This window comes from Lonchura striata, chromosome 4, assembly GCF_046129695.1.
Source record: "Lonchura striata isolate bLonStr1 chromosome 4, bLonStr1.mat, whole genome shotgun sequence".
NCBI lineage: Eukaryota > Metazoa > Chordata > Aves > Passeriformes > Estrildidae > Lonchura > Lonchura striata.
The window spans coordinates 7,698,499-7,719,637 of NC_134606.1; the positions used below are offsets into that span (position 1 = coordinate 7,698,499).

Consider the following 21,139-nt stretch of genomic DNA (forward strand, 5'->3'; position numbering starts at 1 on the left):
TTACAAAGAATTGACTCTATTTTTATTGAGCTCATCAGAAGGTTTTAAGATTAACTGCATGTATTCATTAAACTTTTTCCCTAAGGGCTATCCAAATAATACTGTTCATTTTAAACAGGCAAGCCATCTAGCAGAAAAACCCCATCAACCTCAAAAACCACAAATGAGAAATCCTGCAGTATGTCTTTGGAAGAAAATGTCTTGTAATCCATATAAGAGCTTGAGTATTTATATCACTACTCCTTAAACAGCTCAAAGTCCACAAATATTACTTTAAAAATGGCACTGAGAACCTCAGTCTTACTGAGGTTTGTCCTGAATGGGATGATGTTTAGCTGCAGTCTAGCAACTTTTACAGTATCAGAGAAAGGTTTGAGTTGGAAGGGAAAAGAAATGGCCCTGTGGCTCTTTGGATGATAACCTGAAGCTAGCACAAAGACAAATCCCTTTTTTTGTACTCGATTATTTTCATGTTCATATGGATTTTTAACAAGTTGTTTGTCTAACACAGTTTTCAAGAAGCTCACAAATGTTGGAGGCATGTCAGATTACTTTGAGAATTTAAACTTGGGAAAACAACTTGTTTTAAGGAATGTAAGGCAGGGACTATCATTAACATAGATCATAATTTTGTTTTGGTAATTATTATTAAGTTTTCTAAGAGGCACTTCTGTGCATTAAAAGATGCAAGAGTATGAAACATTTATGACTGTTACTCTGTTGTACTTTCGTATCGACAAAAGAGGTAGGATGAATAGAAGCGAAGTTCCACTGAAGTGAAAACTTTCAGTCAACTCAGACTAGATTCTACTGCAGTAGCAATTAGGAATTTAAAGCTTTTTTTTACATGAGATACTACTGGCAACTGACCTGGTTTTAGTCTATAAAACCATCTGCAACTACATCCATCTAAGATTCTCAAGAACTTTATGATTTTAGCCTCACATTCTTTACAACGAATATTTTTATTCTGACCAGGTGAAGTGCTGTAGGAACCGAATGACTGGCGATGGCAAAACCACAGCTCCAAAATCCTACTCTCTCTTCTTCAACTATTTCAAGGGCCACATCCCTTGTATCAGTGCCACATTATGTAAATTTTCAGAAGCAAATGTTACAAAATGCTTATTTGTGAAGGCTGCTGTGTACTGATAGGTGCATGTCAGACAACACCACCCAGCCCTGTAAGAACCTTCAAAGGTTAAAAAATCCTGCAGAGACCATTTTAAATCTAGAAATAACTTTGTCACAGAAGTACTAAGAAAATACTTTAAATTCAATTTCTAATCAACTCCTAGATTTTTTTATTAGTTTTCAGACTTACCAACGAATCTGTCTCAAACTCCAGAGCTCCATATAATTCTATTCAGATAAGAGTGACATGCCACTGAAGAGTTCTTTGGGAAAGAGATAAATCCACACAAACTGTCTCAGTGTCAAATTTTCACTCTGTACATCCATACAATCCAAAACAGCAGGTAATGGGAAACAGAGAAACCATTCTTATTAACAGGTAGTTTACTTAATTGCATAGTAGATGTTGTATATAAAGCAACTGAGATATGCTGAAGCAATATATGTTCTTAAACTCAACCAGTTTGGATTTTTACACGGAAGTATTATTTTAAAATTCTAAAGTTAAAATCCAACACCAATAATTAAATGTTAGTTTTCCAGCAATGCTGTCAGATCTGTCTTCAGTTCCTTACCCCTCTAAGAATTCTTGCTTGCAGCCACATTTGTAACCATTTTCTGGCTGGTTGCAAGTGCAAGGTAGGTGCATTCACCACCTGTAGCTCAGCTGAGACTCATAAAATGTTTCATGGTTGTACTTCCAATACTTGTAGCATTTTTATATCCTGCCACCTGTTCCTGCTCAAACCAGTTGCCAGTCAGGTAATCAAGAGATTATCATCTAATCAGAGGTTATCATGTAATCACTGACATGCCACCTCTGCCCAAGATTTACTGGTAAGATCCTTTTGATTATTCAGTTGGGAGGTATTAAGAGCTTTTATTCTTGTAGACCAAAGCTTTAAATTATTCCTTTCTCCATTTGACCCACCTGTGATTTTAATTTACAAATTAAAGCTCAGATGTTTTCTGCACTCAGTTCAAATTTATGTAAAAAAAGTCCCATCATCTAAAGGACACTGAAACCCTAAGCAAGGCAGCTCCTGGAAACCAACAGATGTTAACCATATATTAGCAGTGTAGGTAAATGGGTTGACAAATCCTTCCGTTGTTTGAAATAAAAGACATCCATCAAAAAGTATGCTAGAGGCAAATTAATGGAATAAAAGGTCCATACAGGACATGTAAATCTTCAGAGACTGCATTTCTTAGCCTACTTCAACCCTTTGTGGCAGATGTAGTGGAAGTAGCTCCTTCCAGCTGAAGGACTACAACTGGTGTACTTGTTTGAAAAACAACTTCAAATGTTAATAATAACTTTACAACTGGATTAAAGAATAACAAAAGTATCAACGAAGTCTAATCAAAGCAATTTTCTCAGTTAGCCCTTTATTAAAGCATCAAAACCCAAGTTAAATTTAAAAATATAAAGAATTTAACCTACATTAAAACCTGAAAAAACAACAGTATTGTAAATATAGAAGGATAATCTTATTCCATCCAAAATGTAAGAAAGGAAAACAGGGGTTTAAACAAAATTAAAATCCAGAAGCTGACATCAGGTGAGTGAAATCCACATATAAGGTAAAGGTGGAAAGGAACTGAAAAGATTTACATCTGTTTTCAACACTGTAAAAGAAACCTTTAGAGTCTGTACCGTGGTCGAGCATGAAGTCTCAGAAACAGATCTAGCAGGCCTTTAACCAAACCCACTATGAAACACAGTCAAATTAAAAAAGCTAAAACATACCCAAGTTACTACTCATCGTATTAGGCAAACATCTAGAATGCAAAATTTGGCTCGGCAAGTCGGGCAAGGCACTTGGCTGGACAGCCAGGTCTCTGGGTGCTGCTGGTCCTGTCTGCTGGCAAACCACTTGCCCATGCAGGTGAGGCACCACATGGGCCGGCAGTAGCACTGCTGGCATTCCCCCTCGTTGGGCTCCTGGCAGTTCTTGATGAGCTTGATGTTGGCAATAGTCTGCATACACCCTATGCACGGCTCCAGCTCCTGAGGGAGGAGAAAAACCATCAAAATTGTGAACTGCACAGAATGGCTCCTCTTAGTGTTTTTCAAAAGCTTTTAGAAAATCATCTGTGGCAGAATAATCAAGGCAGAACTGCCCCACCAAAGGATATCAAATGGTTTTACTAGAACACTCTTAACAAATGACAGCAAAGCTTTTCTCTGAACAGAAAACCCAGAACTGCTGCATGAGACTAACGATTAAACAAAAATTACTGAAAAATAAATGTTCTTTCATTCTTTGAAGAGCTTCCAGCAGCCACAGCAAGGTAAGCATGCAGCCAGCTTTGTCATTCAAGCTATTTTTCAAAAAACATACCAGTATAAATAAAGAAAACAAACCAAGCAAGCAGTTCTTACCACTTAAATAGCAAATGGCTGTTCCTATCTTCCATCTTGCTAAGTAAGAGACATAAATGAGGAAACCAAGACTGTACTGAACACATGGATGCTCAACCTCAAGGTCCAGAAATATACTTCATGTTTTTGGATAAAATTGGAATAACTGATTTTGCCCCCAGTTAGTTAAGCCACATGAACTTACAGTTGCATATGGGGACAACATCTTGCTATGAAGTGTTTTACAATTAATAAACAATAATTAGCATTTCCCACATCTTCCAGCTGTCCAAGAACTCAACAAAGCTCAAAAGACAGCACACTGAATAGGGATGGAGACCTGAATCTTTTCAAAATGCTCCTGGTGGAACAAAAAGCAGCTTTCTATGTGGTCTCTAGTTGCCATCTGCAGTGACTCTTCCCTTGTCAGCTCAAGTGTCTGTTCAGCTGCAGTCAGCTGGGCTGTGGAGCAGGTGCAGATGAACACAAGCTACTCAGCTTTAACTTGTGAAATTAGGTCTTAGCTTTTAAGCATGAAAAATTCTAGCATAGGAAGATTCACTAACTTTTTCAACATATTAATGGAGCTTCAGAATAGGGAAAAATTCAATGTTTTTGTGTATTTTTAACATCCTTATCATCATCTGTGATGTCATTTATCACTCAATGTCATACCCAAGTTCAGTAGCTCAGCTGCCACTTAAATGTGTCACAAATTAAATGTTCTGCAAGAAAGCAGCTTTAATATCTTCTCTTTACTGTGACCATCTCTTTTTGCTGGCAGTGCAATCAGAACACACAACATAATGTGCATACACACCTGATCCAGTTTTATTTTAGCTAGTTCATAAACCATACAAGCTACACAACCCTACCAAAGATATCAACCCCTCACTCCATTAGCTGAACCTGTGGTACACTGGACAGTGCTCCAGGCACATGTCCAACTGCTCCACAATATAATAATGACCAGGTTTCTGTAAGTATTACTGGAAGTAGGACTCAGTGCAGTTATAATTAACACCAAATAATAATAGCTATAGTAATTATAACTAAAGCAAACCCCAGTTAAGAATCATTAGTTTATTTCAGCAGAAGATCCAGCAAAACTTGGCTGTCTAGAAAAGCAAGCTGTATTAGAGCAAACTGCCTAAAGAACAGCAACAGCAGCTGCGGCTCTGGCTGCCCATAAATGATGACCTTGCAGTTCTGCAAGTGCAAGGTTATAATTTCCAAATGTGTTCATGTAACATTTTAGTAGCAGGGACCTTATTTCATTATGTTATTTCTCATGTCTCAAAACTGTAATGCTCAAATACAGCTTGTTCCACTAGCAGGAAGAGAAGCAGCAGCCAGAGTTACATTTATGGTGAGTTTACTGACACAGCAGATGAACATATGTGAAGGAAGCATCACCCTGACTGATCAAAGAGCACTTGGCTTTCTGGCATCACTGACCAGGAGGCTTGACTGGAGTCAACCGTGGCTGTGCAGACCCTAAGAAATTGTGCTTGACTGTATCTTCTCAGAAAGTTAAGGAATCTAGGTCGTGTCTTATCAGGGGCTAATGAAATGAAACTGTAAGTCCTACAGCTGTACACCCACACCAAGGGGCACTTTAACCATCAGCCACTCTCTAAGTAAGTGACTGCAGCCCCCAAGCCCATGGAGCTCTCCTGTAGGGCAGCCTCAGGTAGGCAGCAGACCTCTCAAAGGATCTCCTGAGATCAAGAGATCCCTTACTTGATATCTGTTACCTACAGTAAGTAAGTAAGGTAAGTTTATATTAGATCTAAAACATATTGGATGCAAGCTAGCTGAATTATTAGAAGTGTAACGAGTAGTAGGGTGCTTAACTGCTGTTCAATTACCATTTAATTACTGACTGAATACTGCTTAATTATTAAATGAGGATTATTAAGCAGTAAATACATGATTATTATAATTTAATAATAACTTGATATTTAATCCATATTTTTAATAAAACCTTTTTGCTAACCTCACAACAATACATTCTCTTAATAATTCACCGGAGATAGCCCTAGGTAAAAATTTATCATTTACACAGTAATCACAGGCTCATCTATTTTGAAAGTACAATTGTTACAGTCTCACATGGATAGAAAGTTTCACCTGAGTGCTTGGAACATGGTATGTCTGGTTTATTTCCACCAGAGATGTAAAGGTTTCTAAAAATAAATCACTAAGGCTTTGATGGATCACAACATTAGCTGCATTGCTGATAGGAGCACGGAGCTTCTCCCGGAGCTCCCCATACTCTGTGGAGTTCAACCTGAAGAAGAGAAGATGGAGCAAAATGTTACCATGATTATCCACCCAAATACCTTGATAGTACCTTGCAGAGGTTAACTGAAGTGAATCCACAGAAAAGCTGGTACTTATTAGTCAGAATAAATACACGGAATTGCATTTGTTTTCTTGTTTTCTTCTGCTGTTTACTTACTGGTTTTGGCACAACTTAGTCAACAGAACACGCTGTCCTCATTCGTATCTGTGTAAGATTGCCAGCAGGGTATGTCAGAAATCAGCTAAAACATCATACAGAAATACAGGCTTTTGAAGTAATCAGTATGAACAAAAGCAATATAGGTATATAAACCATACATTAACTGCAAAGTGCTGTTTGCACCATTCTGTCACCTTTTTAATGCCTGTTTACTTAGACAATTTCTAAATTCTCAATTATAAACTCCTGAGGAATTTAGTTAGGAGCAATTATACCATGCAGCAGGCATCACAAGGTTATACAGTACTACAGAAGTAGTAGAGGAATGACAATCAGGTTCTGTGGTTTTACAATACAGTTTTAGACTGTATCATAACATAATCCCAGAAATTTCACAAAGGTCACAAACCACTGCTGATTCAAGGCTGCAGCAAGCTGTGTTTCACACCAGCTGCTTCTGTAAATTAAATTTAAGTGATATCCACAGCACTCAAGTGGCACCTGACACCTCACACAGATCCTACAGTGATACATCCCTGCTGTCATCCCTTTTGACCATAAGAGTTCTGAACTGTAGTGTCAGAACTCTCCAGCTCAATGCTTCCACTCATTAAACAGCTTTCATGAAGTCCCTGGAAGACTGCCCTAATTTTCCTACCACTGTCCGAGTTCCCAGAGCCCAGCACAATGCAAGGCTGGCTTAGCTCTAGCTCTCGGTGGTCTCCATTGTTTTTACTGCTACAGGATAATGTCATTGAACAGATGCTGTCCATACAAATCAGAAACATTTATATCCAGAGGAATAATTCACACTGAACATGCAGAGAAATGTGGCCCACCTGCACAAAAGCATTTTTCCTCCAGAAATATCTCACTGCATTTGATTCTGATTCTGGATATATACAATGATCCTGTATGATTCTGCTACATTCTAACAGAGATTAACTATCACAGACATCTTATTAGAGCAGCTTTTAAACACTGTTCTTGATGCTATTCTGCTTAGTCACAAAATATAGTTTGGGCTTAGGACTTTTTTTCCATAAAAGGAATTGCCAAACAAGTAATTATTTTCTCAGCTGGGGTGTACTCTGGCACTGAAGTGCTTGCAGAAGAAAATCATTAGTTGTTTAATACTAATTTGGTCATCACTGTCACAGGTCTATAAGAGTCTCTTTTCTTAGTATTGTCATGCTTACCTTAAGCAACCTCTTGTTCTGAGTTCTGTTCACCTGGATCTCTACCATAATCACCTCTTTGCTTTCCTTGTGCTTGTCTCACTTGCACACCTACCTGGATGCTTTTAATTACCTAATAAATGCTCCTGACAAACAAATGTACAGCAAAAAGACACCTTTTCAAATACAGTTTTAGGAGCACTAAGATGGCTTTTAACAACACAACAACAAAGACTTTAGAACCCTTCTACTCAGAGGTTTCTGCTGAACTTGTACTTTAGCCTGGTTACACAGAGACCAATGAGATAAACAGCATAGGCCTTTGCAAAATGAGCCCTAACAGTTCACAATTGTTATGATCTACTGCTATGAGAACACGTAAGTCAGAAAGGGACCAAAATTTCTTCCTTGTTTTAGGAGCAGTTGGCTTGCAGTCACTCAGGGAGAGCACTTCTGAGCAGCGATGATATTATGACCCTTAAGCACAAGTTAAAATCCAAAGTCGTGGACAAACAACAGACAGTTTTAGACAAATAGCTATTTCTCCTCACTCAAAATTTAGAAGACCAAAAATTCTACCTTTCATTCCTCTTCTCCATCTCTGACCTAATTTTATCCAGTTACTTCTTTCTGCATCCAGCACAATCCTCTCCCTAAGAATGGATCAAAGAGGCTAATCCCTTTGTTTATCTGTTGTGTATTCAGTGTTGTACGTGTATGAAGCTTTCCAAACAACCTTCCCTGCACTTCATGGCAGAACTGCACATACAGCAGCCCTGAACACCAGGCAGGGACCAGAAAGGAAGGGATGAGACCAGGGAATCTCCAGATTGGTCACAAAAATGCTCCCTCAGCACCATCAAACAGCACACATGTAACGTAACAGGTTTAGCAGTTGTTTTACCGGATATCGAATGCCTTGATGTAGGGATTAACGCTGGCAACTCGGATGGTGAGGAACTGCACAGGCACGTTGGAGTCTGGCGTGAGCTCGTGCTGTCTGGAGTCTGTCACTGTCAAGTGAATGTCCTGCTGCTGAGCAACATGTAAACAGTAGGTGGTCACTTTAATCACCCACGTGTCCGTAACAATCACCCTCGCTCCTGGCGCTCCGGTAGCGAATTTGTCAATTCTCCTAAATTCTGTGTTGATGGAAGAAGCTACTGCCCTCCAGCCTGACTGCGGGAGGGCGTGAACAGCGAGTGTCCGGGCTAGCGGATGATTATTCCAACCTTTCCGTGACCAGTAATATGCCAGGGCACTGGTGATTGCTGGGAGGAGAGCGGCGAAGAAGAAGAAAGTTTTCCACTCTTTTGAAGCCAGGTAGAAAAAACAAAGATGTTTTTCAGGTGCAGCAAAGCACATACCAAGGTAATAACCTGCAAGGAAAAAAAAACTTACTTTCAGAAAACAATTAAGTACGTGTAAAAGCAGATACCCCTGAATCATATGGTTATCTACCCAGTGAGCTCACCTCCAGAAGAGGTATTATTGCATTTCTGGATGACTTGAAATTCAAGCCTCTGGTCGCAAGCAAGCTGAATTAAATTCTTAGGTATCAATGATTTTTACCAGAATTATATACCTGAAGGAAAGTGATCTGAATTTGGTTGTTGAATAAAATTACCTGTGAGATGCTACTTAGTTTTAGGAGACTTATATGGCTAAAGGAAGCCAATTTGCATTCCTTTGTTAAATCACAGACTCACAGAAGATGATGCACTGGAAGGGACTCACAAGGATTATCAAGTCCAACACTCAGCCTTGCACAGGACACCCCAAGAGTAACACCATGTGCATGAGAGCATTGTCCAAACACTCCTTGAACGCCAACAGGCAGGTGTGACCAAGCCCCTGGGGAGCCTGTTCAGTGCCCAGCCACCCTCTGGGGGAAGAACCTTTTTCTAATATCCAATACAAACCACCCCTGACACTGCTTCAGGCCATTCCTTGGGTCTTGTCACTGTCACCACAGAGCAGAGATCAGTGTCTGTCCCTCCTCTTCCCCTCTCAGGAATTTGTAACTGCACTGAGGTCTCCCCTCAGTCTCCTCCAGGCTGAGCAGACCAGGTGCCCTCAGCCTCTCCTCACACACCTTCCCTCAAGATCCTTCACCATCTTTGTTGCTCTCCTCTGGAAACTCTCTGATAGTTTAATGTTTTTCTGACATTGTGGCCCCCAGAGCTGCCCCAGCACTGGAGGTGAGGCCGCCCAGCCCGAGCAGAGCGGGACAATCCCCTCCCTTGCCGGGCTGGCCATGCTGGGCCTGCTGCCCCAGGACAGGGATGTCCCTCCTGGCTGCCGGGGCACTGCTGGCTCAGCTTCCACTTTCCACTGGCCAGGAGCCCCAGGTCCCTTTCCCTGGCACTGCCCTCCAGCCCCTCACTCCCCAGTCCGTACTTAAACTGCAATTCCTTTGTGAGTGCGTGTGCTGCGGTGCAGCCCGCTGGTTACCGCGCTCGGGGTGCTCACTCCAGGGGAGCCGAGCGCGACTCACCGAGGGGCAGCAGGGAGTGCGCCAGCAGCGTGCCGGTGCTGCGCCGCAGGTGGTACTGCACGAAGGCCGCGTCCTCGCTGCCCAGCCAGGCGGACAGCAGGCTCTGCACCGTCAGCCCCGCCGAGCGCACCTCGTCGGGCGGGAACACGAAGCACACGGCGAACACCAGGTAGGCCAGCGTGAAGGTCACCGCGGGGCTCTCCATGCTGCGCCCCGTGGGGCGCCGGGGTCCCCGGGAGCGGTAGTTCCCGCCGCACCCCGGATGCTCCAGCGGGGAGCGGTGCTTCCCGCCGCTCCAGCGGTAGTTCCCCCGCAGCCCCGGATGCTCCAGCGGCAGTTCCCCGGCAGCCCCGGATGCTCCAGCGGCAGCTCCCCCCGCTCCAGCGGCAGCTCCCGCCGCACCCCCGGATGCGCGGCGCGGGCGCTGCCGGGCTGGCGGGGCCGCCCGGGCGGGACCCGCCTCCCCCTGCACGGATGGTCCCCGCCCCTCCATCCATCTCCTCCCTCCCCTCCGCCCCTCCGTCCATCTCCTCCCTCCCCTCCGCCCCTCCGCGCCTGCCCGGCCCCGAGCGCCGAGCCACGTTCCCTTTCCAGCCGGAGCCGGACCTCGCCCGCACCCCGTGCCCGCCCAGCCCGGCCGGGACGCGCAGCCCCTGCCCGCGGCCCCAGGCATTGTCCGCCCTCGAGGTCATGCTCCACAGGCCTGGCAGAAGCAACCGATTCCAGTTCTTTATGCATGGAAAAGACCTCTGTTGGATGAGGGCAGCGTCTTTCTGAAGCAGAGAATGGCCTGTTTTACTTAAGCGTCGGGAAAAGCTTCTCTTTGCTTCTCCTTGTCCTTGTGTATTTTATGTAATGCTTTCTAATATTTTCTAGTAAGACAAGGATGTAGCATCTCAAAATCCCCTAAAGGGAGGCATGTTTCAAGGTATCTTCGTACACCCCCAGACACAGTAGAGGGAGAGGCCTGACTGGAATATCTTGTTCCTATTGAAGTACAAACAATAGCTAATAGCCTGTTTCTTAGGGAACCTAGGAAAACTGCATGCAGCCTGTTATAACCCAAAACGTCCACATTTCTCTCTTTTAGAGAAGGGCGAGATTGTATAACTGGAAAAACATGGCAGAGAAAGCATTATGTGATGTTATATGCTACTAATGATGGCAAACCAAGTCAATAGTAGATACCACCCATGGAGTGTGACATCCTAGCGCTGCCAGATGACTGATGTGCAGCTGCTGTGGTGGAGATCGGGAATTAATGGTGGTTTAATGACTCTTGAGGATGGTTACATAAGTAAAATCATGCTTAGATTCTGTGCATCTTATTTCATTCTAAAAGACAACCTTGTTAACAACTTTATTAACAGTAATTTCATTGTTGTTGTCTGGTGACTCAACAGTAAGGACTGTTTAAATGTGCGTGAAGTCCAGTAATAAAAAAAGGCCTGTTGAAGCATCAAGTTTTCCTTCTGTGATTTCATGCAAAAGCATGAAGCAGAACAGCTGAGACTGTAGAATCATATAGAAACGTTTGGGTTGGAAGGTACCTTAAAGCTCATCTCATTCCAATAAGGGTGTCATGGGCAAGGACACCCTCCACTAGCCCAGGTTGCTGAGAGCCCCACGCTGCCGGGGGTGGGGCAGCCTCCGCAGCCGGGGCTGTGGTGGGGACACGGGGACATTGCGCAGCCGGGGCTGTGGTGGGGACGCGGGGACATTGCGCAGCCGGGGCAGTGCGTGGGGACACGGGGACATTGCGCAGCCGGGGCTGTGGTGGGGACACGGGGACATTGCGCCGGCGGGGCTGTGGTGGGGACACGGGGACATCGCGCAGCCGGGGCTGTGGTGGGGACACGGGGACATTGCGCCGCCGGGGCAGTGCGTGGGGACACGGGGACATCGCGCCGCCGGGGCTGTGGTGGGGACGCGGGGACATCGCGCAGCCGGGGCAGTTTGTCCGGGCGGAGCCGCGCCTGCACCGCCCGCTCTGCCGCGCGGGGGCTGACTGCGCGGGGCGCAACGGTCACGCGTGGCGCTGTCCCCGCCCCCTCCCGCAGGACGCTCTCCTGATTGGCGGGCGCGCCCCGAACGCCGGTCCCTCATTGGCGGGCCGGGGCTTCCGTTGGGTTTGAAATCGTGAGGCGGCGGCGCAGGGCTGCGGTTGGCGCTGGGGGCTGCGTGCGCCGTCTCAGCCGAGCGCCCCTCGGGCTCGTCCCGGGACCCGCCGCCAGGTACGGGGGGCTTTGGGGACCCCGCTGTAAGGCGGTGTGGGGCTGGGGTGTTCAGGTTCCCCTTTGTGGGATTGGGTGCGGCGGGAGGCTCGGTGAGCCCTTTGTGACCGGGGGAGGGGAGGTTCTGGCTCTGTAAGGCAGTGTGGGCCGGGAGGGGCTGTGCCGGGGCCCTTTGTGAGATTGGAGGCTCGGGGGCCGCTCTGCGAGCCTGGGGTTGGAGGAGGGTTTGGGCACCTTTCAGTGACCCTGGAATGCTGGGCCGGGGGAGCTCTGGGGTTGCTCTGTGAGTTTGGGGGAAGGCTTGGTGACCCCTCTGGACTTGGGGTGGTTTGAATTCGGTGGGGGGGCTGGCTGAGGGCCCCTCAGCGAGCTTGGGGTGCTTGGGGAGTTTAACGACCCCTTTGCGAAATTCACGCCTGGGATGCTGTGGGACCGGGGGTACCTCCTTGTCTAGGACTTCTGTGAGCCTCAGATTAAGATATTTGGGGGCTATTTCTGTCAATTTAAGGCTGAAGAGAAGGCAGGAACTTGGGGGCAATGGCAGGAGCTCAAGGGTGGAGCTCAGGTGCTCCACCCCACTGAAGTGGGGGTGAAGATCTTGGGAGCATCTCTGTGTTTTTAGGATGCTGTGGGGTTGATGGGGAGCCTGGGATGAGTCAGGCATAAAGAGGGACTGAGGCGGGGTTGGGTTTGGTTTTTTTGGGGTTTCTTTTGGAGTTTGTTTTCTTGACTGAAAACATTTCTTGGTGCCATGATGGGCAGGGATGAGCCTCCTGAAAAGCTTTCCTTGGCCTTGCTGCTTCTCCCCTGCAGTCAGGAGAAGGTGATTATGAGAGAGTTGCTTCTCAGGAAGTGTTTATTTGTTCTGAAGTGCGATATTTGCACTAAAATAAATATATATATATACATCAGTTAAGTATGTGTCAGTTTGTATGGAAGTATTCGCAGCACGTACCAATTTGCCTTGCCATCAGCGAGTGAGCTTTATCTCTTCTACTGGAGGGGTTCAGAAGGATAATTAAGTAGAAAAATTCCATCTCTGCCTTGCATGTTCAGTGGCTTTTCAGGCATTTGAGACCACATTGGTATTTTGGATATTGTGTCCTAGTATTTATTAAACAACAGGTTAGGTTGAAGCACTTTACAAATGATGGTTAACTGAGGATTAATTATCCAATGTTGTGGCACTGAATTTGTGTAGATTCTTTACTGTAGAATGGCAGGTTCCTGCATGTGCCTGCATAAATATCCTTCTAAAATAAGGAGCATCTTCATTTTTGTGACCTTTGATAGATCCATGGAAAAGTTTGGGCTGAAAGGGACCTTGAATATCATCTAGGTCCACCCTCCCTCACACGGAGAGAACCTCCCAAGGACATGGACACCTTCCAATAGATCAGGCTGCTCCAAGCCCCATCCAGCCTGGCCTTGAGACTTGTTTTGCTATAGTGGGAAAACCTGCTGCCTTTCATAATTAAGTGCCTTGGATGCTGACCATGTTCAACAAAGCTATGAATAAAGCCACCCTTTCACTTTATCACAGCTACTAGCAAATGAACTTGTGGAATATTATTTAGATCAAATCTTGACTGCAAATTTGAAAAATAAAATGATTAATTACTTTTAGTATTTTAATCCTAGAAAGAAATTTGATTTTTAGATTTAATAGCTAAAGTAGTATATGTATATGGTGTCAATTTATTTGCTTTAGCAATGGTGTGTAAGTAGCTCAATGACAAAGCTGAAAAAGTCTTCAAACAGACCTCCCCTGCTTATGGAGCTTGTTTTAGAAGGTGTTGACAACTTTGCCATGTCCTAGGCTTGCTTCTAAAGTAATTCCAGTAAAAAAAAATACAGTTTGTAAAGATTTGTTTCATCTGCTGTCTCAATTTTAGTTTGGAATAAAGGAAAGCAGTGAAGTTCACTTTGAGTTCTACAAGTGGTTAATGTAAATATACTTAATACAAAAAAATAACCTGTACTGACCTTTAATATGATGAGTGAAGAAGGACTGAAGAAATAGCTAATACTGGCATGCTTTGCATGCCATTGCTTCTGCAGCTATTGTTTGCATTCCATTGCTGGTTAAAAGTGCTGCTGTCAGGCTTGCAGACAAAGCAGCTGAGTTCTGTGGAGAGTAGGAAGCAAATTTTCCCATAAGGATTAATGCCTATACTAATGTGGAGAAATGGTTGGAGGCTTATGTACAGAGATTTAAATACATAGGGGCAGGGAGATTGAAAAATATGACTTTAAATTTTCAATCCAAGTGTTCCTGTTATGTCTTTATGGTCCTGAAAGCAATTGTATGTATAGATTAATCCTGAATATATGATGGAAAAACAGGCTAAGTATTACATGTTTGGTTAAATCGTGCATTTGAGATCAGTTAGAATGGTTATACATTGCAGAAAGCTAAGTCTCTTCCACTTGATACTAGTTATCTTGCACAGGTGACAAAAGATAATACATCAGCTCTTATGAAATAAATTGCTTTGAGAGCAGTTTTTCAATAAATAACTGCACTTCACAGGCGTCATCCTTCATGGACAGGGGTAATGCTTAGATCTTCCTTGCCTTCTAGCTCTTTTTTCAAAAGCAGCTGTGCATCGCAGAGTGTTAGTGTTAAACATTTAAGAACAGCAGCAGCTTCAATGGGAATAAAAAGCAGGCAGAGTTCAAGTACATATAGCATGGTGGCTTGCCTGGTGTATTTTAAGTGTGTTTTTTCTCAATTTCTAATTTTCTCATCCGTAGTCTTAGTAGCAGACCAGGCCTTAGTTTCAAATCCTTAAAATAGTACAATTAGATCAGTATTTAACAATCTAATAAAGCTTGTGCATGTCTAGTGAAAGAACAATATTTCAGAAATACCTTTCTAATGATGACTTTTCCCATTTGCATACCTATGCTGCAAAGGATTCCTAAGTACTATGTGCTTTACAAGAGCAGCATATGCTCAGACAGTGCAGGAAAAGGCTAATTTGCTCCAGGACTCTGATCCCAAACACACCCCAACTAACCAAATTTGTTTCTGCTGTTTGCTGGTGTACAATGTAGTAATGAGACCATGTGAGTAAACAGATGATTGTCATCTGTCTCATCTGCACTTGCAGAAGCAGTTGTGTTGCTTAGCTGGGTGCCCTGTTCCAAGAGACACGGCTGTACGTCACTGGCTGAAGAGGTTGGGAATGAGGAAACTTTGCAGGTGACAGAGCTCCCTTTAAAGGACAGGCAGCTTAATTAGTAAGGCTGGAATGTGAGCTGTGAAAGGCGGATCATCAACAATTAGCTTCTCAAGCCCCTACCAAAAGGAGAGGGACTGTGCACTGCTGCTTTTAGATAATTCAGAGTCTTCTGAGATAGACTTTCCCTGGGAAGCCTTTCCATGCTTCCAACTTCCCCTTTGAAGCTGTTAGTCTTGGGTAGTCAGTGCCAGGCTGCCAACTTCTTCCATTATCTCAAAGTGCATCTGGCTGACCACACCCTCTCATTCATGCTGCTGTGCTGTGTGTGTTGATGTTCTAGAATGAGTCTGCAGATTTTAAATGCAGAAAATGGAGAAAATGGAGGAAGCCTTAAGGATGATTTAACAGCGGAAGGCTGTGACTTTTTCTTTGCGCCGCCGGAACCTACAGGGAGACCTTCTATTCTTCGCCTGTCCCAGAAAGAAAACCTGCCGCCAAAAAGTGGGGGAAAAGTGATGAAGGTAAACTTCTGGTTTTGTATTATTTCTATTCTTTCTCCTTCTGTGATATCTGCTGCTGAATGCATGTGCTATTTGGTGCTTGAAAAATACTGTGCTCATGTTTTTTCTTTTTCTTTCCCCCCACCCCTTTCTTAAAGGTAACATTTCAAACTCCTCAAAGAGATCCTCACACTAGAAAAATCCTGAGTCCTGCTATGACAGACAAACTTCAGACTGCTTTTGCACTTGACGATTGCCGTGAAGATGTGGCAGATGATGTTTTATTTGCACCCTCTGACGCTGAGTGAGTAGTGGATCCAATGCTTGGTGTGTTACCCATGTGGGACATGCTCAAGTTAACTTTCCCTATTTTAAACCTGTATAGTTAAAGTATAATTTTTTATTCTATAACAAGATGTAAACTGTGCAAGAGGAGAGCCAATGTTAATACTGACCAATGCATGAACTTTTCCAAAGGTAACTGTCATTACTTTTAAGAAAATTTTATCTTGATTGTAATATTAATTATTGGACTTTATTCCTAACTCCTCTGTGACTGATTTCATTAAGGTAATTTATGGTATGGATAATTAGCTTGAGAAGTGATACTGTAAGAAACAGTTTTGTATTCTTTACTTGATGTAAGGTTTTTGTGTGAGAATACAACTATTCTGAAGTTAAGCCTTAAAGTATCTTATATGTTAAGGACACATTGAGTCAGAGTATTGAGATTTTCTTTAATCTAGCAGCACAAAGTGAATAAACAGCAGTCACAAGTGTAGATGTGTTTATATGCCTTTATAGTCTAGCAGCCTGAATCTCAAAGTGGCTCATAGTAGCTGCTTGTAGAAGATCATAAAATCTGTAACATTTCAGTTTGGGGGTGTTGTGACAATATTAAATGCAAATTTCGTTACTGCCTTTTAGTCCCCCTTTAAACTAGTATAAACATCTGACACCTGTAATTCCACCAGCAAGAAGTCTCATGTCTTAATTTTGCCTTCTGAAGCAAATACACCCTTTTATTTGTTTTTAACTACCCAATACTTTCATTTGATCCCTGTTTTTGTTGTTGGGAAAGGGAGAAAAGGAAAAAGGTGGCAACACTTAAATGTTCTTTAAGTGTCTATATATGCTTCAACTGTTTATTTCCATGTATAGTCCAGTTCAGAAAGCTATTTCTGAAATAACCACCACAATTAAATAATGCAATGGTATTTATGCCCCAAATTCATTGCTTGCACAAATAAACAAAGTGGAAGTGAGTTTAAAGGATCAGCACCGAGTTGTTTAGTTAGGGCATGATTGTATCAATGCATTGCTTGTACTGAACGTGTCCTCTCTAGTTTTAAGGATTTGTTTGTTGCCAATAAGTGAAAGGGCTCTGTGTTGCTGAACAGGGTCACTTTTGACTCCTCACAAGTGGTTGGTGGTCCAGGCAGGTGTCTCGCTCCTGACTGGCATTTATTAGGTTAAACACGGAACAAGAGTGGGAGGGACCTGAGTAGTCGCAGCCTGGGGCTGAGCTATTGCCGGGAAGAGGTGCTCAAACCGGGTGAGAACAACTTCTTCAGCTCTTATCTCCTGCCGCTGCTTTCGAATTTATCAAAGTGGAGTTTTTAGTGAGTGGCTTTTAATCATGTTCTGTTCTGCAGCAGATAAGGATGGTACATAGAAATAATAACTTTATGGAGGGACAAAACAATGGGAGGAAATCCTCTTTCAGGAAGTAATAGCTTAACTCTCTGTAGTCTGAGGCTAAGCTTTCAGAAGTTGTGTGGAGTTTGGGGAAATAAAGTGGACAGCAATAACTTGTAGAATACGCAGAAATAGTGAGTACACAAGGTCTTTAACCTCGGTCTTTCACTGGAAAGTCTTAACCATTCTCTTATTGGAGAAGTGTTTTCTTGTATGTTGCTCTGCTCTTCAGATCTGCTGTTGTACAAAATTTAGAGTGCCTGAAGTCCAAGTTCTGGTTTTGTATGTAGGCCCTCAAAAATCAAATGCTGGTGCATACTTTCAAGGGTGAAAATATTTGCCAGAATGCCCAGACAAAGTAATGACTAGTGTGGGAGAGCCTGAATCATGACTTGGTTTGGTCCCAGACATGAGTCTGTCATGACTCAGATGAATCTGCATGAAGATGGTACCACAAGTTGTGCTTGTGTTTGAGTTGCTGACTGTCAATAACTCCTCCTAAGCAGTGTGTGTTTCACTGCCTAGTGAAAGGGCAATGTCCAAATGCTGGGGTGAGTACAGCAGTCTCCAGGGATGACTGGCATAAGATAGCAAGGCTGTGTAGAACAGGTAGTTTAAGAACACTGGCTAACTTCAAGGGTTGATCTCCCTATGCTTCATGTGTACCAGAGCTCATAAGCCTTGACTGTTTAGGTGACAACTGAATTCTGGCTGTTCTATTTTGCTGTCAGCTGTCTTATTGAAAGAAAAAGAAATCTTATTACTCTGACCATGCAAAGCTACTTGTACAAATCTTTCTAAAGATAATTTCAAACTCTGCCTGCAAGGTAACTATGTCTTTTTTTTTTTTTAATGCAGCACATGTCAACAAAAGACTGAAGCTGAAACAAACAATATACAAATGCCAGAGAAGGTCAGCGTGGCTCCTTACCCAGATGATGAGATGCCAGTGAAGAGTCGAGGTTCCTACAATCTTGATTTTGATAACTTAAATGATATTAATCCTTTTCAAAGTTCAGTACAGTTGCCTCATTCTCCTGGAAATCTGCAAAAGTCTCCTGTAAAAGTATCCAGCAGCCCTGAGAAAACTATTGAAAAAAGTAATGATTCTCTTCTGCGGGATGATGCAGCTCTTTTTGCTTCAACCAGAGCAAGTACAGAGTGTTTAAGTGAAGACAAGGCTCTCATCTCTGAAAAAGAATCTGCACTGAGTGAGCTGGAGTCTAACAAATCCAAGCTGTCCCCTAAGCAAGCAGTTGGTGACTCTGAGCAGGGTGTGAAGTCTGCTTCCACAGATGCAAGCCAAACTGATAATTCAGTGGTATTAGCAGAGGCACCTACACCTCCTGTACAGTCACCTGGCAGCTTAGGTCCCAGTAGTTCTGATGTAAGAAACTCTTTTAAAACTGAGGAATCAAAGCTTCAGAATGTTTCAGTAGCAGAACAAGCCTGTGCACAAGAATCAAAGCCTGATGAAGAGCTGGGTGTCTCCAAAGGGAAGCCTGCAGAAAAGCCTGATGTCACCAAGGCTGGACCAGTAAAACTGGAATTTGACTTTGGTAATACCACTGCTAAAAAACCACCTCCTAAGAAACTAGGTAAAAGACCTGGAATTAAGACACCTTCCAAAAAAATTCCTATTGCCAAAACAAAACCGGAGAATACTGAAGTGCAAAATAAAAGTAATGTGGAGGATGAAATCCCTATTCCTAAAGGATCTTATAAGTTTGACTGGGACAAACTTGATGATCCAAACTTTAATCCATTTGGAGGAGGCTCTAAAATTTCTACCTCACCCAAGCGTTCTAAACCCAGCCCTCAGAAAGTTCACCTGCCAGAGGAACAGGAGAGTACCTCACCAAGAAGGGAACCTCTTCCAGTGGAGCACGATAACAGGCAAAGTACCAGTGAAACTCTTGAGAAGGAAGAACCCAAAAATCTGTAAGTGAATCTGTGACAGTGAATCTCAAAAATCTGTAGCTGAATGCAGGAGCACCTTGAATTCAAGTGAGGAAAGTTAGATAGTATCTCAGACTCTAGTCCATTCCTACTCCTTAGGGTGCATCCCTCCCAGGTTGGCAGTCTGTTGTAATCTTGTTGCAACAGCAAAGATCTTAACGGGAAACTCTTGAGATGCCTAGCTTTAGGCAAAACGTGTTCTTAAGTCTGGGAGAATGGGAGAGAACAGGATTAGGTGGAAAGAGCATTGTTCAAGTGGTGCTTTCCCCACTTCTCCAAGATTAAAGTGTGGAGAATCAGGTGACTGCTACTGTCTTTAAATAAAACAGGGAAGTAGGCAGCAGTGTTGTACATGGTGCAGCATGGGAAGGGATCAGGCAATTTTGTTCTCTGCTGAACTTTCATGTGCTGTTTCTTCCCTGCATGTTCTTTGTATCTAAATGCTATATCCAATAAAAAGACCTGGCTCTGAAGCTGCATTTTTTTGGCAGCACAGACTTTTAACTTGCAGATGGAATATGTTGTTACCTTTCCTAGAAAGTCTAGTTATTAATGTTACTGTTGACAGTCAGGTGCTTGCCAGAACTAGACTGGCACAAATTGTTTGTTTGACAGAAATGTTTGCAGGCTTGCTCCCCATGTAATGTGATCAGTTACTATTTATCAAGGTGAGTTTACTTGCTGCTGACAGCACAAGTGGAGTATTGGACTTCTCTAGTGAAGTTCATATCAATAATCACAGCATTGCCTTGGAAAGAGGGGCAGGCTGCTTGTAATTCTGTTCTTAATTAAACAAAGATTCTAACTTGGAAAAAGCAATGAGCCTAACAAATGAAAATAAGAGAGCAGTGTTAAGTGAATGGAAATAAGTGATGCTGCTGTGATTTTCTGCTTCCTGGGAAATACTGCCTCTCATAGAGGGAGAGCTTTCTGTCACCCAAGTTGTCACCAGGCAAGACAGTAAATTTACATTCCCACCCTCTGTAAAGCTTCCTGTGCTGTGGCAATAGAATTTCTCAAAGGAGCTACCTCTGTTTAGTTCATCTGGTAATACAGAATTTGAACTGTGTGATGTTAATACTGATTTTTTAAATTCTTTTTGTTTTGTGAAGGGAAATTGTTGAGCAGAGTGTGGTAGAAGACATGCCAATAGCTCAAGAAGAGAAGCCAGGAGTTCAAGCAGAAGCTGAACTTCCAGCAAAAAGAGAAGTGGTAAGGTATAGGAAAGATAGCCAGTTCTTACCAAGCTATTCCATGAAACAGAGTTCTCTGGCTTAATGACTTAATCTTGTGAAACCTATTTTTGATATTTTATCAAAGAATTAGTGGGTTTATGCATCTTTAGCAGCTCTAGAAGGAATGTCAGCTGTGCAGACCTGTGTTTTGAAGGTAACACCAGAGACAGCCAAACTGGTGCCTTGGTATTTAGTATCTTTTTTGATCAGCAATCGCATATAAGGACAAACATAAGGGTGTGGACTCTAGAAAAGTGGCTCCTGAGCTGTGATTAGTGTTGGTAGTTTATCTTTTATGCCTGTGAATTCTTGTTTTTTTATATTGTCTGCCCAGTTAGTTTATGACAAACCAATTTGATAATTAAAATTATTTTAATTGCATTTTAAAATAATTATTTTAGCAATTAAAAGTATTTTGTTTTTCTCATCAGGAGAAGAAAATGAGCCCATCTAAAATGTCTCCAGCTAATGTTGCCCCTAGTCAAGATAATTTGGTTTCCACTGACAGTGGAAAAGAGTCAATGTCTGCAGAAGAAATAAAACCTAGTTCCCCTAGAATTGAATTAACAGCAGATGAGACAGATAATGCTAAACCTGAAGAGCTATTCAGACCATCATCAGAAGGTAAGGGCATTTCTTTTAAACAATTAGAAATGTATTGTTTCAATAATGTGTATAGATACT

General features: G+C 43.1%; 2 protein-coding genes across 4 annotated transcripts in view; one reads left to right on the forward strand and one right to left on the reverse strand.

The window, feature by feature from the left end:
• Positions 1-10,036, reverse strand: TMEM129 (transmembrane protein 129, E3 ubiquitin ligase). The gene is made up of 4 exons (XM_021535677.2): positions 9,642-10,036; positions 8,049-8,523; positions 5,633-5,792; positions 1-3,145 (listed from the first exon to the last, which is right to left on the reverse strand). Exons 1-4 carry the CDS (start codon positions 9,844-9,846, stop codon positions 2,897-2,899), a joined length of 1,089 nt encoding a protein of 362 aa, XP_021391352.1. The 5' UTR covers positions 9,847-10,036; the 3' UTR covers positions 1-2,896.
• The window catches only part of TACC3 (transforming acidic coiled-coil containing protein 3), a 22,189-nt gene continuing 10,754 nt past the window's right edge, over positions 9,705-21,139 (forward strand). Inside the window, exons 1-6 of one of the 3 annotated variants that reach the window (XM_021535674.3) lie at positions 9,705-9,810; positions 15,404-15,584; positions 15,722-15,867; positions 18,120-19,202; positions 20,333-20,432; positions 20,887-21,079. In XM_021535674.3, the coding sequence (XP_021391349.2) occupies positions 15,405-15,584; positions 15,722-15,867; positions 18,120-19,202; positions 20,333-20,432; positions 20,887-21,079 (1,702 nt within the window). In that variant the 5' untranslated portion in view covers positions 9,705-9,810; position 15,404. Of the gene's footprint in view, positions 9,811-11,788; positions 11,876-15,403; positions 15,585-15,721; positions 15,868-17,064; positions 17,119-18,119; positions 19,203-20,332; positions 20,433-20,886; positions 21,080-21,139 lie in introns of those variants that run through there. The other 2 variants (XM_021535673.2, XM_077782712.1) reach the window with 2 other exon arrangements.